The 16,246-nt window shown below is 55.0% G+C and overlaps 1 protein-coding gene across 8 annotated transcripts in view; it reads left to right on the top strand.

The window, feature by feature from the left end:
* Nucleotides 1-2,383, top strand: part of LOC117647515 (sorbin and SH3 domain-containing protein 1) — a 38,654-nt gene extending 36,271 nt beyond the window's left edge. For all 8 annotated transcript variants that reach the window (XM_034389278.1, XM_034389272.1, XM_034389275.1 and 5 more), the window contains 4 exons: nt 161-354; nt 558-619; nt 748-921; nt 1,007-2,383. In XM_034389278.1, coding sequence (XP_034245169.1) covers nt 161-354; nt 558-619; nt 748-916 — 425 coding nt within the window. In that variant the 3' untranslated portion in view covers nt 917-921; nt 1,007-2,383. The remainder of the gene's footprint in view (nt 1-160; nt 355-557; nt 620-747; nt 922-1,006) is intronic.
* The last annotated feature ends 13,863 nt before the right edge of the window (nt 2,384-16,246 follow it).

The following is a 16,246-nucleotide window of genomic DNA, read 5'->3' as shown; positions in this document are numbered from 1 at the left end:
CACCAATGGATTCCTCGTCCAGAGAGCAATCCATTGGTGGGGTCACACGTTCGGTTCGAGTCCCATTTAGCGACTCTGGAGCTCAAAACGCGTCCGGGATTTCGGCCGCCTCCACCGGCCTTCTGGCCCACTGTGGACACTGAGACGTTGCTGCTCGCAGCGACGACGCCGATCCCGACGGGCAAGCCGGTGGCGGCCCCGGCGGCGCACAGCCTCATCCTCAACGGCACCACCAACGGGCCGTCCAGCATGGCGCACCACTCGTACCAGCCGCCCACCAGCCGCTCGCCCGCCAACTACTCGGGCGTCACCGCCTACAGTGCCGTGCCAGCGGCAGCCATCGCGCCCACCCAGGTACACTACAAATTTAAAAAAAAAAAGAAACGGGCGTTTTTCTTTTTTAACTCAGTGTTTCTGAAGTCCTGGAAAATGTTGAATCTGCGGATTCTGAGCAGGTGTGTCTAAGGATACTCTGCGCGGTTGACAACAAAAAAGAAAAAGTCTAGAAAATACCCGTACTTGAACCCGCGACTCACCACGGCGCGCTTTCTTGGCAGGCCAAGCCGCAGCAGACCCTGACGCAGACCCTGCACGTGGATACGCACTCCGACCCGGTGCCGTAAGTAGCGACTAGTTAGTTAGCGCGCCATTTGGCTGCGAAGCGCGGCGAAGCCCAGCCTCGCTCAACTTTACTTCGTCAAAGAAGTTTCAAAAAAAAGGGGAAAATAATAACCGGGGCTGCCGCAGGTACCGCGCGCTCTACAACTACCGGCCGCAGAACGACGACGAGCTGGAGCTGCTGGAGGGCGACCTGGTCCTCGTCATGGAGAAGTGCGACGACGGCTGGTACGTCGGCTCGTCGCAGCGCACCGGCTTCTTCGGCACCTTCCCTGGAAACTACGTGGAGAGGCTATGACCGACGTAAGCAGTCACTGTCACTGTGCTGTTTACCCATTTTTTTTGGTGTCGGATTTTCAGCGTTTTTTGTTGTTTTTTTTGTTTTTAGATACCGGAAAAGTGCCGCCAGCATCCCGCTTCGGTGACGTCACCGCACACCGAGACGAGGCAGTGGAGTGAGCCTATGAAGCCAGGCGAGTGCCGAGGGCTGTGACCTGCTGAAGGATCTAAAGCCAAAGGGAAACGTACTAATCATTAATGCTGGAGGATTTCCTCCCCGGCGGGGAACAACGGTCCTCCATCATTGCCATACAGTTTATATATTTTCTCGAACTTGTCTGGGAGGACATTCGCACAGGGAATCTTTAGTCGATAATGAGGGTATTGTGTGCTCGTCATAGTCATGTACTCCACCAGCTGTTCACTAGATAATGTAATTAGTTGATTATGATTGGGCTTTTTCTTTTTTTTCGAATCCACAGGGACAGAAACACAACACATGTCCTGTGCTATGAGTTTTTCTCATCTTTGAAGTTCATTGAAATCAAGTGATTCATGTGCTGGTAGTTATCTAGTCAAGCTTTTGCACGCACATATTAATTTACTCATTCTTTAGAATCTATTTTTATAACGAAAGCATTATTACTAAAGAACTGATCGCTTTTCACGTTCGCATATAAAAGACAGGCCCAAAGAAGTTGGGGTGAAAATGACACAAGAATTGTTATTACGTTAATGGCGTAAGTTATTACTTTTATTTTATGACAGAGTAGAAATTTAAGGTTTTTCATCCAACAGTGTCACTGTCCTGAAGTTGAAAATGGCAAACCATGCACGGGCCCATCCGTGCAGCGATCTTACCCACTTTTCCTTTGTTGAGAAAGTGAGCTTTCAAGAGAGCGGAGTCCATCTAGGATAGGTCTGAATTGTCTCTCAGTTGGTGCAGACAAAAGCAGACGAACCCTTTCTCAGATTTGCGGTGAGCATGTTGCATCCCTGGTATCTGTGTGTTATCCAATGCACTAACTGTTTATCAAATAAACTGTGTTTCTATTGTAAATTGTGGAGACTTTTCACAAAAGATGAGAAAACTGATTTATTGGATAATTTATTTTTAACTAAACTTGTTTTAAGTAAGCAGCCCTTCCTTGAGGACCAGGTTGCAGATTTCCCGATTGGGAGAGCTTCCGAACTTCATCGATTCGTAAACTGAAAACAACCTCCTTCCATTCAATGGAGTTCTGAAGCTCTCCTCTGACAAAACGTCTGTGTTTCATTCGTTTAAACGTAACAAAGTTAGTTGTATGATGTGAAAGAAACCTGTACGTGTTCATTGTAACCATTAAAAAAAACATGTAACACAACATTTAGTAAAGCACTAATGCAGTCCATTGTATATGTTGTTTTTTGTCCGCATTTGTTTTTGTGAATAGTTTCTCGTCACGTGAAACAGAATAAACCTAAATATAGCCTGTGACACAATCAAGTTTTTGCCTCGTTTTGTCCCCCTCCAACCCAGCAGCCTGGCCGTCTCACTTCCCCTCACCGCTCCTACAATTTATCAGCAGGGTGCGTACCAAGTCCATCACGTCTATCGGAGCGTAGCTGTCCGAGAGTCACTTTTGTCGCTCTCTCTCTCTCGCACTCACGGGGCGTCCCGTATAGGTGCGAGAGAGACGAGCGACGAAAACGACTCTCGGAATCAGTCTGCAGCGGTGCCAGTGGACGCCACCCAAGGTCACTCGGATATTTTTAACTCATCCCTCACGTCCTGCGGACAGGGCAGCGCCCGCGGCAAGCCGGCGGCAGGACCAGGGCCGCACAACTTTATCATTTTGGCGCTCTGAATGCAGGAGCGTGCGCGGTCCGCCATGTGCTCCGCCCGTACTCCCCCACAGCCATAAACCGTTGGGCCTCTATCCGCCGGGGCTGTCTGGACATCGACAAACACCGGCCGCCCTCCTTTGAAGTCTCGGCGGCCAGCAAGGCCAGCAGCACTCTGTCTCCCCCGCACTCGTGCACAGTGGGCCGGAAGACCGGTGGAGGCGGCCAAAACTCCAGACGCGTTTTGAGCTCTAGCGTTCCCCTACACTTTTTGGATCCAGTTCAAGACGAGCCTGTCACCACTCGCGCTGAGATTCGGACGTGAAAACGCCAGGTTGGCAAACATTCTGTAACACGTTTTCAAAAACCAACTGACAAAAAAACTTTGGTGTCGGAGGTTTCGAACCCGCAAACTGTGGCTTGCCGTTGCACGCCTCGAGGCGCGCGGCCACCCGTTCCTCAGCCAGCGCGGCCGCTGGTTGAGATTGATGCGTGGCAACGAGGTTAAATCATCACGCTGAACGCGGAAAAGCTTTCCAGTCCGTAAACTAAGCGAGTTAGGCTGGTTAGGCGTTCCTCTGAGGCGAGCGGAGCGGGGCCAGCCCAGCAACAACTCCAACTGGAATGCTTTGACGCGCTGCCGACTCGCGGTTTTCGCTCTGCGGGAAGTGGCGGCGCAGAGCGCGCGCCCCACAGCGGGCCAGAAGACCGGCGGAGGCGGCCAAAACTCTAGACGCGTTTTGAGCTCCAGAGTCGCTAAATGGGACTCGAACCGAACGTGTGACCACACCAATGGATTGCTCTCCGAACGAGGAATCGATTGGTGGAGTCACACGTTCGGTTCGAGTCCCATTTAGCGACTCTGGAGCTCAAAACGCGTCTAGAGTTTTGGCCGCCTCCACCGGTCTTCTGGCCCACTGTGCGCCCTGCGCCACGCCCTCTTTTGCTTTCTCACGCACCGGACTACCCAAACCAGGTCGCTGGTTTCGAGACCAGCTCGCCACCGGCCGCAGAGGAGGTCACAGGTTTCGAAGCCCGTCGCAGTGGCGAAGGCAGACTGAGCTGCGGGAGGACGCCGCGTGTGCTTCACGTGCAGTGGGGTCGGGGCCGATGGGGACACCCTTCAATCTGCTCCCCCACAGCAGGCTGATTCCGGACACTGCTTCGTCGCTCCGTCTCTCTCGCACCTCCACGGCACGCGGCACGAGTGCGGCAGAGAGGCAGTGCGGGGCGACGCCGCACAGTGGGCCAGAAGCCGGTGGAGGTGGCCAAAACCCTAGACGCGTTTTGAGCTCCAGAGTCGCTAAATGGGACTCGAACCGAACGTGTGACCCCACCAATGGATTGCTCTCCGAACGAGGAATCCATTGGTGGGGTCACACGTTCGGTTCGAGTTCCATTTAGTGACTCTGGAGCTCAAAACGCGTCCAGAGTTTTGGCCGCCTCCACCGGCTTCTGGCCCACTGTGCGCCGGGCTGCGCCATGGTGACGAGGACGAGGCGCCATTAGGACATGACAAGCCGACCAGAGATTCGGCACGACCGAAGGGACCGAAGGCCGGAGTGACAGGGAGCGCGTCCCGCCGCCAATCGCCAGCAGGCTCATTCCGAGAGTCGTTTTCGTCGCTCTGTCTCTCTCGCACTCATGGGGCGTCCCGGAAAGGTGCGAGAGAGACAGAGCGACGGAAACGACTATCGGAGTCAGTCTGCAGCGTCCTCGGCCGGCCAGTGACAGCCGTGCGCCTGGACAGCCTGGACAGCGGTCCGGTGGCTGTCAGGGATGACCAGTAACGGGGAAGGGGAGGGGGAAGGGGGGTCGCGCCACGCGCTCGCATCAAAACAGCGCCATTACGTCATCATCCTGGCGGTAGCCGCGTCTGGAATGGGCCTGGCCGTGCTGGGGGGTAGGCCACGCCAGGCTACGCAGGGCAGCCGTCTACGCCGCGCCCCGCGACGGCCCGCGACGCCCCACGACGCCATCCATGCCACGCCCCACTACGCGGGCTACGCGGGCTACGCGGCGCCGCGACCCGCCCCGCCCCGGCTCAGCAGCCCTGGTCGCGATCAGCTTGGCCATGGCACGGCCACGGCACGGCCATGGCACGGCCAACCCAGGCTCGGAGCAGCCGAGCCGGGGCCGAGGCGCGCCCGGGATGCTCCGCGGCGGGGCGGCTGGGCTCCGGGGGTGGCGGCGGCGGGAGCGGGGCGCGGCGGCGCACCGGAGGGGATATAGGGGGGTGCGGGGGCCTCCAGCGCGCAGTCTGTCCAGCGCCGCCGACCCCTGCGAATGGCCCTGGCACCGTGGCCACGTGGGCCCCTCGTGCTGCACGGCCTGCACGGGCGACGTCGCCACCGCTAGTGCCGCCATGAAGGCCACCAAGGCCGCCGTCAAGGCCAGGACGCGCGAGCCGCGCGAGCCACGCCAGCCAACCGCGCCGGGAGTGTGAAGGTCGCCGTCCACGCCGCCGCCATGGAGCCGGAGGGAGGGGGCAGCTCGGAGGGGTCGCCGTCGACCAGCGGCCGCGGTGAGTACGCCGCCGCGAGGCCGCGAGGCCGCGAGGCCGCGCCCGCGCCCGGGGTGACCGCGAGGCTGCCGCGAGGCGAGGCGGAGTTACAGGTGGCTGTCTCGCTGGCGCGGCCTGGGGCAGGGCACAGCGGGGCAAAGGCCAGCGTCTGGAGCGCTGTCGCCAAATCACAGCAAACGCGACGTTGTCGACAAGTTCTCTTCGCCGTGCTTCCCTGCCTCGCCTTGCCCTCGCCTCCTGTTCCCTGTTTCCCGTTTCCCTGCCGCCGCGCCGCCCTGCGATCCGCTTTCGGCCCCCTTGGCCCCCTTGGCCCTCTCCCTTTACGAGCGCTCTCGACGACATGGACCCGGTGGGCTGGCTGGCTGGCGGGCTGGCTGGCCGGAGTGAGCTCGGCTGGAATGGCGGGTCGTGATGGCGGCGTAGGGCCACGGCTCGGCACGGCACGGCGCGGCACGCACAGTGGGCCAGAAGACCGGTGGAGGCGGCCAAAACTCGAGACGCGTTTTGAGCTCCAGAGTCGCTAAACGGGACTCGAATCGAGCATGTGACCCCACCAATGGATTCCTCGTTCGGAGAGCAATCCATTGGTGGGGTCACACGTTCGGTTCGAGTCCCATTTAGCGACTCTGGAGCTCAAAACGCGTCTAGAGTTTTGGCCGCCTCCACTGGTCTTCTGGCCCACTGTGGCACGGCTCGGCACGGCGCGGCGCGGCACGGCACGGGTGGTTTGGGGAATCGAACGGCCGGAAACTTGAGAGGAAAAGGGGAGGAGTGCACGCTGCCGCTGCCCGTGGGCCGAGGTCTGTCGCTTCCAGAGCTTCCGCCGATCGCCGCCAGGAGAGGACACTTGGCGCTAGGGTCGCGCCGAGCCGGTCGTCTGCGGGCTCGAGTCTGCAGGCGCGGAACCACATTTTGGTGCATGCAACTATGTGAGAACTAAACGCGTGAGACCCAAACAGAGTATTGCCGTGGGTTCTTCAGAGCTTTAAGTGGTGGATGATTACACAAATAAGTAGAATCTTTTCAAATACAACGGAAAATAAATGAAAACTGTCAGTAAGGTAGCCGCCGAGAGCGCCCTCCGTGGCCAACGGCGGGTGGTGGAAGCTCTGGAAGCGACAGACATCGGCCCACGTATCCGAACGGCAGTTTACGGTGAATTATTTATATTTAGGATTTTTTCTCTCAAAATTTAAGTTGATCTTCCACTAGTTCAAGAATTTCTGTATTCAAAAAAAATTGCCTGTTACCCTTTTGAAATCAGTCGTAGCCTAGCGAACCTGAACCAATTAGGTCTGCATTTTCGACCTACTTCTCCTCCCCTGTTCCTCCAAGCCGGAAATGAAGCCGCTGCCCCGCGAGCGGTCCACTCCGGATGGAAAAAATAAAACAGAAATCTCTCATAAAATTGAATAAAACTTTCAGGATAAGACTGCGCCACACCGATGAAAACCTAATGAAGTATTTTGAGTAGGAGCCAAACTATTTAGTTTCTTTTTAATATGAAAAGTTGGTTGGGAAATAACGAAGTATTTTTCTAAGCTTATGAGTGTTCTACATACATACATTGGAAAAACATGCGATTTTCAAGGCCTACAAAAGTTCGTAAAGTTTTAAGAGTAGAGTAGTATAGGTAACCCCCGTGTCACACAGTAGTATAGGTACCCCAAAATGAATGACGCAGTAGTATAAGTACCCCACAGTGACACAGTGGTATAGGTGCCCCACAGTAACACGTTGGTAGAGGTACCCCACAATGACGCAGTAGTAAGGGAGTATGGGGCGATTTGTAACAGATTTCGGAATTCTCAATACAAAATTAAGAACATTCTGCATATCAGTGTCAAACTTGTGCCAGTTGAGCAGTCTGGCCCTTCATCTAGACTATGCAGCTCCATTGGATCAATCTTGAGTCCGTAATTTTTGAAATCTAAGACGCTTTCCAAACCCTTGCATGCTGTTACGAATCGCCCCAGCATGGGGTGATTTGTAACAGCCATGGGGCTTTTCATAACATCCCACACATTAAATGGAACATCATCGGGGATGTTATCTCCTCCAGCAGTTGTTCTTCGGGTGTCTTGCAGACGCCTTAAAATCTACATTACAAGCTGCCGTTGACCGCCTCAGCATTAACTGATCGGCTATGTCAATCCTAACCTCACTTTTATCAATTTTAGAGGAAAGTATAGAATAACTCGCTCTAAAATTCATTTCGAGCTGTGTAAATGTATTGGAATAAGGCAGCAGATGATTCGAGAAATAATTCAAGCATTTAATTGCAAAACTACTTAAATTCTTGTTTTAATACGGGTCTGTTACGAATCACCCCAAATGCCTGTTACGCAAGAAATCCGTCCCTTACTATCACTGGACAAAGTAAAAGCAACTTATGCCACGTGGTTACATTGTAAAGGGGCCACGCTTCAAGGCCCCAACGGTACTTCGATGGTGATTCATAGCTGGGGAGCCTCAGACAGAAACTTCCTAGAACTCAAAATAAAAGATTAGCCTGTTTTCGGTGTACCCTATATTTCAGACGCCCTTCAAAACTATACCTGAGCACCGATCACATCCGCTTCTATTGTTCAAGGACCCTGTACTTGAAGCGAAAGAGGGGCCATACTCAGATTTTCCTCTGCTCCCTCCACTCAAATTAATAACCGCATTTGTTACGAATCGCCCCTGTTACAAATCGCCCCATACTCCCTTATATGTAATCCACAGTGACACAGTAGTATAGGTACCCCACAGTGACGGGTCTATATCATTTGACCGACCTAAAAAATAAGACCGACAAAAAATAGACCTACCTATTTTTGACCGACTTAAATAAATAAATATTGATTTGCTGCGCACTTGTTGCGTTTCTGTTGCTCGGCGTATTCAAGGGATTCAAGGTTGTTCAAGGGGTTCAAGGGATTCAAGGGACGTCCGCATCGTTAGCCAGGAGCGCGGCAGTCCCACAGCCCGGCGTCCTCGTCCTGCCAAACTGAATCTCAAATGCGAGTAACCCCCAGGCCGCCGTCGCCGTGGCGTGGGGTGGCGTCGCCCCGCGCGGTAACGCGGCGGTAACGCTGCGAGACGGGGAACTTCGTTACGCTCCGGGGCTGCGACGTCGGCTGCTGGTGGGGCAGGCCCGGGCGAGCCCCGCCAGCGCCTCGCCGCCAACGCCGCCGCCAACGCCGCCGCCAACGCCGCCGCCAACGCCGCCGCCAACGCCGCCGCCAACGCCGCCGCCAACGCCGCCGCCAACGCCGCCGCCAACGCCGCCGCCAACCGCACGCCGCCGCCAACGCCGCCGCCAACGCCGCCGCCAACGCCGCCGCCAACGCCGCCGCCAACGCCGCCGCCAACGCCGCCGCCAACGCCGCCGCCAACGCCGCCGCCAACGCCGCCGCCACGCCGCCAACGCCGCCGCCAACGCCGCCGCCAACGCCGCCGCCAACGCCGCCGCCAACGCCGCCGCCAACGCCGCCGCCAACGCCGCCGCCAACGCCGCCGCCAACGCCGCCGCCAACGCCGCCGCCAACGCCGCCGCCAACGCCGCCGCCAACGCCGCCGCCAACGCCGCCGCCAACGCCGCCGCCAACGCCGCCGCCAACGCCGCGCACGCCGCCAACGCCGCCGCCAACGCCGCCGCCAACGCCGCCGCCAACGCCGCCGCCAACGCCGCCGCCAACGCCGCCGCCGCACCGCCTGACGAGTGCCGATTGTTCACGGCGAGGAGCAACACTTCACCTGTCAGTCGAGCCGCGCCGCCGCGCCTCTGGACTCCGCAGGCTCCGCCGGCCCGCCGGTCTGGCTGCGGGATGAAATGGGGTGGTATTGTTGGGCTAAAGTGCTAAGCCCCAACCGCCCCCCGACACCCCTTGAGCCACTTCGGACGGACCTGGCCCGCCCCCTCCGCCACCTCTACCTCCACAAGCCACAGCCCGACGCGCGGCGCGGCGCGGCCCGGCACCCATCCCATTATGCAGATGACTTGGCTAAACTGAATCCGCTGCGGTCCTTCCCATCCGTCCTCATCAAGCCGGGGGGGCTGGCCATGGCTGGCGTGACGCCCTGCACGCCCTGCGAGGCCGAGAGGGTGGATGGAGTCATGAGCTAGCCGTCGAGGCCTCAGTGTGTGAGGGTCAGTTTTTTGTGTAGGTGTGTATATGTGTGCTGTGTGTGTGAGAGAGAGAGGGGGGCGTGTGCGTGCGAGTGTGTGTGTGGGGGGGGGTATGATGACAGTGGGATAGACCGTCGGCTCTCACGGTTTTGGAGGCTCTTTGCCAGAGAGCCACGCACGAGGCCACCAGGTTGTGGCCACGCACAAGGCCACGCACACAAAGAACCCGGTTCCCTTTGGGTTTTGGGTGTGTGAGATTGGTGAGTGTGAGTGCGTGCCTGGAGCATTGACTCCCGCGCGACGACTGCAGCGTAACTCAGCGAGCGACGCGAGACGGCATGCCTTCCAAGTGGAGCGCAAATTGAGGCGTGTGTGAATGGCAAGCGTGGAAAGCATCGTCTCCTTGGAGCGCGCTGCCGCCTGCTGCCGCCTTGCCGCCACGCCCCATTTGCATTTCCAGCAGTCGAAAGCCGAAAGCAGACGCGACACGAGCCGCGGGGACTAAAACGGCGAGAGCAATTGCAGCGAGTCGCTGAGCGAGCGAGCGAGAGAGAGAGAGAGAGAGAGAGAGAGAGAGAGAGAGAGAGAGAGAGAGAGAGAGAGAGAGAGTGAGAGAGAGAGTCCACGCGTGTGGACCGGTGATGATTTCGCTCGCCAAAACGACAGGCTTGTCAATTAGCGTGTGGAAATTTGGCACCACAGCCCTGGGACGGGGCGGGGCGGGCTTCTAACGGGCGCGCGGGGTCGGGTTCATTAAGTGAGAGAGAACTAACTCAAGGCGGCCCTCCTGGCACTTACAAATTCCCCCACGGGGACGACGGGGACGTCCCGGTCCCTCAGTCCCACCGCCTGAGGTGGAGGCGACGGTGTAAGTTGTTGGGGGTGTGGGTGAGGGGCGGCAGGGGGCGGCAGGGGGCGGCAGGGGGCGGCTGGCGGGTGGCGCGCCCGCTCAGGCCGCCCCCAGTCCGCCTCTAGCTTGCCTCCAGCCCGCCTGACCCGACGGAGATAGCCGAGCCACGAGCAACAGACTCAACAGCCTCCCAGGACCAGGGGCGGACTGGCTCCTAAAGGGCCCGGCGGGGAAATAGGCCAGAGGGGCTCGAATTTGCCTATCTTTCAGGGGTTTTTCATGAACAATAACAGATTTTTAAGCTTCCCAGGTGATTTTATTTTTTATTAAATTTTATAAAGGTCCTTATAAAAATTTATTGGAGTTTTATATGATAAAGTAAGCTTTTATAAGGGCATTCGTATAAAATTTCATAACATTTTATAAAGATCTTTATAAAATTTTATAAACACCTTTATTAAATCTTATACATGACTGTATATAATTATATACAGCGGTATGCAATCTGTATATGGTTGAATGAAGCGATTGGTCATGTATTAAGTTTTATACAGGTGTGTATAAAGTTTTATAAAGGGTTTTATAAAAGTTTATACAGGGTTTTATAAAGGTTTATACAGGGTCCCTTATAAATTTTAATACAAGTTTGTACATTTTAGTTAAAAGTTAATAAACATTTATAAATGTTTATAAGAACCTTTATAAAATTTTATAAAAAATAAAATCACCTGGGTTTTTACATTAATATCGATACTTTTGATCTATTTTGAAGCAATTCCGAGTCAGAAGTATGCTCTGGAGTTACTTAACTGGACAATACTTTGTGTTTTTTGGTCAAAAGGGGGCCCGTATACCGGGGGGCCCGGGGGGGATTTCCCCGCCACCAACCCCGGGCCAGTCCGCCCCTGCCCAGGACCCTGAGGGCCGCGGCCCGGCAGGCAATAGGCAGGCTGAACGTCGCTCCGGCTCTCTCGCACTCGCAGGGCCGTGGGCCGTCCCGTCAGGCGCGCGGGAGAGACTCTCATGGAGAGACAGAGCGACCGGAATCAGCCTTCAGGGCACGAGATTAGCTAGGCAACGTGGTAGGGCCCTCGGCCTCCTCCACGGCCTCGTCAAGGGGGCCTCGAACACGGCCACCTCGACGTGCTTTACGGGGCGGAGACCGCACAGTGGGCCAGAAGACGGGTGGAGGCGGCCAAAACTCTAGACGCGTTTTGAGCTCCAGAGTCACTGAACAGGACTCGAACCGAACGTGTGAACCAATGGATTGCTCTTCGAACGAGGAATCCATTGGTGGGGTCACACGTTCGGTTCGAGTCCCATTTAGCGACTTTAGAGCTCAAAACGCGTCTAGAGTTTTGGCCGCCTTCACCCGTCTTCTGGCCCACTGTGGACCGGCGGAGACGCCCAGGCCGGCGACTTTAGAGACCATGCCGTTGTAAACGGGTTATCTTGCTGCCCCGGGTGGGTATACCAGCCCCACAGCACACCACGAGGGGGCCACCACCCCCGTAATCCTGTGTACAAATTGGCTGGTAATCTCTGGTAATCCATGGCGTAATCACGTAATCCTTGACAAAATTCTGTCATTTTTCAACGTTTTTAGTCATTTTTCAACGTTTTTGAGCTATTTTTCAACGTTTTCGAACCAATTTTCGAAAATTTCACGCGTAATCCCTAGTAAATTTCCCGTAATCCCGTAATCTTGTGTACGCCTGAAATGAGAGTGGTAGCCCCCTCGGCACACCATGTTCATTATTTTGCCGCCGGAGGAATGAAAATGAAACCCCCCTTTAACGTGATCCAACCTTTATAATAAGTCGTTAGATTTTCAAGCCATTACATGTGCCAACAAAATCTTTTCGAGGTCCGCTCCACAGGATTCTTGCAGGAGACTCCGGCGTTGTCCGTCCTCATCATCGTTGCCAACACCGAGGGCAACCGCGACGCTGCCGCCGCCTGCTGTCGCCGGCGATGGAGACGCGCCAGTCGACCAAGGAGCACTCCGCCCGCGCCCAGCGTCGCCCAGCTTTGTCGGCGAAGTTGCAGATGTCTGCAAGTTTGCCATCAAAGCTCGGTGAAGCTGGGCGAAGCCAGCGAAGCCAGCAGGCGAGAATCATGTCGCGTGCGTTGTTCCTCGGTGTGCGCCAACGCGCAACTTGTTGCCGCGTTTGTTGTTGTTGTTGTTGTTTGTTGTTGTTGTTGTTGTTGCCGCCGCCGCTGCTATGCCGTCGATGGATTTTGTTTGTCGAGGGCAATTTGAACCGCGGACTTTCCGCGCGGAGCCTTGCGGGCCTTGCCTCGAACAAAGCCGAGCTCGCTAACGAGGCGAAGCGAGGCGAGGCGCAGGCCAGGGAAAAGAGAAAGCAGAGAGAAAGAAAGAGAGAGAGAGAGAGAGAGAGAGAGAGAGAGAGAGAGAGAGAGAGAGAGAGAGAGAGAGAGAGAGAAGGTATGCCGCCCAGAAATGTGTAGCCAAGCGTCTTTACGACTTTGTACATAGTTCGCAAAGGAACAAAGTTTTGTTCAGCAGAGTGTGGTGGATGAGCGCAGGCGGGGGCAAGCCCTGCTGGCTTGGGGTTGCGGGGCGCAGCCTCGGCGCAGCCCCCCACTTTTAGACGCGGGGCGCTGCGTTTTTGCATCGCCGTTGAGTCGCAGCGTTTACGCACAGTGGGCCAGAAGACCGGGGGAGGCGGCCAAATTCCGAACGCGTTTTGAGCTCCAGAGTCACTAAATTTGACCCGAACCGAACGTGTGACCCCACCAATGGATGGCTCTCCGAACGAGGAATTCATTGGTGGAGTCAAACATTCGATGCGAGTCCCATTTAGCGACTCTGGAGCTAACACGCGTCTGGATTTTCGGCCGCCTCCACCGGTCTTCTGGCCCACTGTGTAGACGGTGCGACACTGCTCGCCCTCTCGTTTGCGGTGTAGGGGCCGCCGTGCGCCCTTGCCGCTCTTACTTCGTTTCGGTTCGCTGTTCGGCCCGTTCGACCATGACAGGACCCCGATTTCCTAACAACGTTGGTCAGCTCCGAGGGCGCCCCTAATACGACGAGCGCTTCTCTCTCATCCGCTTTTCCCTTCCTTTTCTTTCTCTCTCTCTCTCTCTCTCTCTCTCTCTCTCTCTCTCTCTCTCCTTCGCCGTCCGACGCGCCGACCATTTGCCCCACCCCTTTTATGAAACAGCCTGGACGGCGCCCAAAGGCACCACCTGTTGGATTCACTTGAAGTAACATAAGTTTGATGTTTCCTTCCCGGGGGGAGAGAGAGAGAGAGAGAGAGAGAGAGAGAGAGAGAGAGAGAGAGAGAGAGAGAGAGAGGAAATACCTACCCGTGATGGGCAACTTTAGCGCGCCCGGTTCACGGAGAGAAGTCTTCTTCCGTGTCGCGACAAAGCGGCCTGCACACAACTTGCCTTTATCTTCCAGCCTCCCTTCCAGGAAGTCCCTTCCAGGAATCCCGGAGGGCAAGAAGGACGCCCACCGCCTGGTCCCGAGGCTCTTGGTCCCCTTCAACCAGCTGTTGGCGTTGGAAACCAGCTGGTTGAGAGAGGCCTTGAGGCCCGGGATCGCCCCGACGATGGACCGCACCGACGCACCGGCGAGCCGCCCGAGACAAACCTCAAAATCAGCTCAAAGTCAGGTCCACGTTTCGCTCAATTTGATATCAAATGGACGTGAGTTTGAGATCCTTTTGATGGCCGTTTACCTGCGGACTCGATCTTTTCGCTGTTCTCGACGTACTCGTTTTTGACTCTACTGTGTGTTTCACCCCCCGCCGTCTCACAGTGGGCCAGAAGACCGGTGGAGGCGGCCAACATCCCGGACGCGTTTTGGGCTCCAGAGTCGCTAAATGGGACTCGAACCGAACGTGTGACCCCACCAATGGATTGCTCTCCGGAAGAGGAATCCTTTGGTGGGGTCACACACTCGGTTCGAGTCCTGCGTTAAACGCGTCGTCTAGAATTTTGGCCGCTTCCACCGGTCTTCTGGCCCACTGTGCGCCCCTTTTCTTCCTCTTTCCTCTTCGGGCCGGCGGCCGAGCCATTCAGAGGATCGGTTTGTCGCTCTGTCTCTCTCGCAATCTTCCGAATCGCTCGGCAGGAGCGCAGCTGGCGAGGGTCACCCGAGGGGAAATTAATATTAAACACCGAAATGCGTCAAATTTCTTGAATTCTTTCCGTTCTTCCACGACTCAAAAGGCCTCGCCTGTCTCTCCCTTGCGCCGGGCGGAGAGAGAAAGAGAGAGAGAGAGAGAGAGAGAGAGAGAGAGAGAGAGAGAGAGAGAGAGTAGAGGGGGGAGGGAGGGAGAGGAGGAGAGAGAGGGGGGGAGGGAGGGAGGACACACTGGGGCCGCTGAGACGTGGAAACGACGTCGAGGACGGTTCATCCCAAAGGACCCTCCCCCCCCCTCCCCTCCGCGACCGCAGTCTCGATGTCGCTGTGTACCAACCAGCCAGCCAGCAACAGCGTGGCGCTTCTCGCCGTGTTCGCTCCCCTGTCGGGCTTGAAGTTGGAGGGGGAGCGTTTGTGTTCACGCAATGTCAGGTTGGGGTGGAGCCAAGCGCAGCTAGCGGTCCGGATGGAAATTGATTTAATGTACCTGTCACTTCGCAGAGAACTCGCGAGTTTGCCGCAGCCAGTTCGGAAAAGGAGCGGTGAGTGCAGCAGTGGCGTCGAATCCGGGAGAGTGAGACATTGCTGTTGACGCCAAAGGGTAGAGGGGTTCGTTTTGCACGAAGGTTCGAAATGTCATTCACGGAAAAAAAGAATTTGTTGTGACAACGAAAATGTATGTTGATTTTGGGATAGCAAAAAAAAAGTTGTTAGACGTACTATAAATTTGTTGTGAGAACGAACACTTTGCTCTCACGACAAATTATTCGTCAGGAGCACAAACATTCATTTTTATTATGTTTAGTACTCCTGACGATATAGTTCGTTGTCAGAACGAAATGTGCGTTCTGACAACAAATTGATAGTACGCCCAACAACTTTTTTTAGCTATCCCAAAATCAACATACATTTTCGTTGTCACAACAAATTCTTTTTTTACGTGTTGGGCCCGCTCGGATTCCGGTTCTACGTCCAATTATAAGATTTTTGACACCTTGGTCGACTCGATCAGACCACCGGAAGGGGTCGCACCAGGCCTCGGAAGTTCTTGTCTTCGGAAACGCCGGTTGCCGACTTTCTAGGGGCTAAACACGCGTAACGCTTCGTTTCTCAGAAAATGTCACGAAATGAAAGTTGCTGGAAATGCAAAAGTACGTTGAACTCAAGTTTTTAATTTACAAAAACTCAAAAAAGTCGAACTTTTGTTGCCTACTTACAGGGGGCAAAAGGTCGGAAATCGACTGTAAAACACGTTACACATAGGAACTGTTCCACAAATGTATGAAGGGTTAGTAAAGAACAATTATATTTAAGTATACGTTGACTTCATATATTGTAAATAATATTTTAGTACCATTATGCAGATTATAGTTACAGTTCACGAACGCTACCAAAAGAATTCGCTAAGTTTATCACATTTGCACCGAATCCACACCTAAAACGAAGAGGAGACGCTGCATTTCTTCTTCGTCGGTGGTAATCTCGTTTCCCTCGATGAGCCTGCAACCCCACGTCATCTGATTTATTTAGATTGTTAAAATTTGAGACCATCTCTGTGCTGTCCTGAAAGTTTATGTCAGTATTCAAGACTGGTGCTCATCTACCAAGCTTGTTATGTTTCTCTTTGTCATCGAAGTGATCTTCGAGGAAAATAGAGACTAAGAAACTACATTTGACGTAGGCTGCTACGATGAGCCACCTGTTTTGGCCTCGCAGTCACCCTTGCTGACACTGTGAATGCAAGCGATTCTTGAGGTTTCTTAAAGCTGCGAGGTTAGCAACTAGCTTTCCGAGAAAAGATTTCTCAGTGTTTAATACTGAAATAAACTTTCAGGAGAGCACAGAGATGGTCTCAAATTTTAACAATCTAAATAAATCAGATGACGTGGGGTTGCAGGCTCATCGAGGGAAACGAGATTA

Source organism: Thrips palmi, unplaced genomic scaffold (genome assembly GCF_012932325.1).
Source record: "Thrips palmi isolate BJ-2018 unplaced genomic scaffold, TpBJ-2018v1 HiC_scaffold_2, whole genome shotgun sequence".
Lineage (NCBI taxonomy): Eukaryota > Metazoa > Arthropoda > Insecta > Thysanoptera > Thripidae > Thrips > Thrips palmi.
The sequence above is the reverse complement of the archived record's forward strand: the minus strand, read 5'-3'. Positions and strand labels throughout refer to the sequence as shown.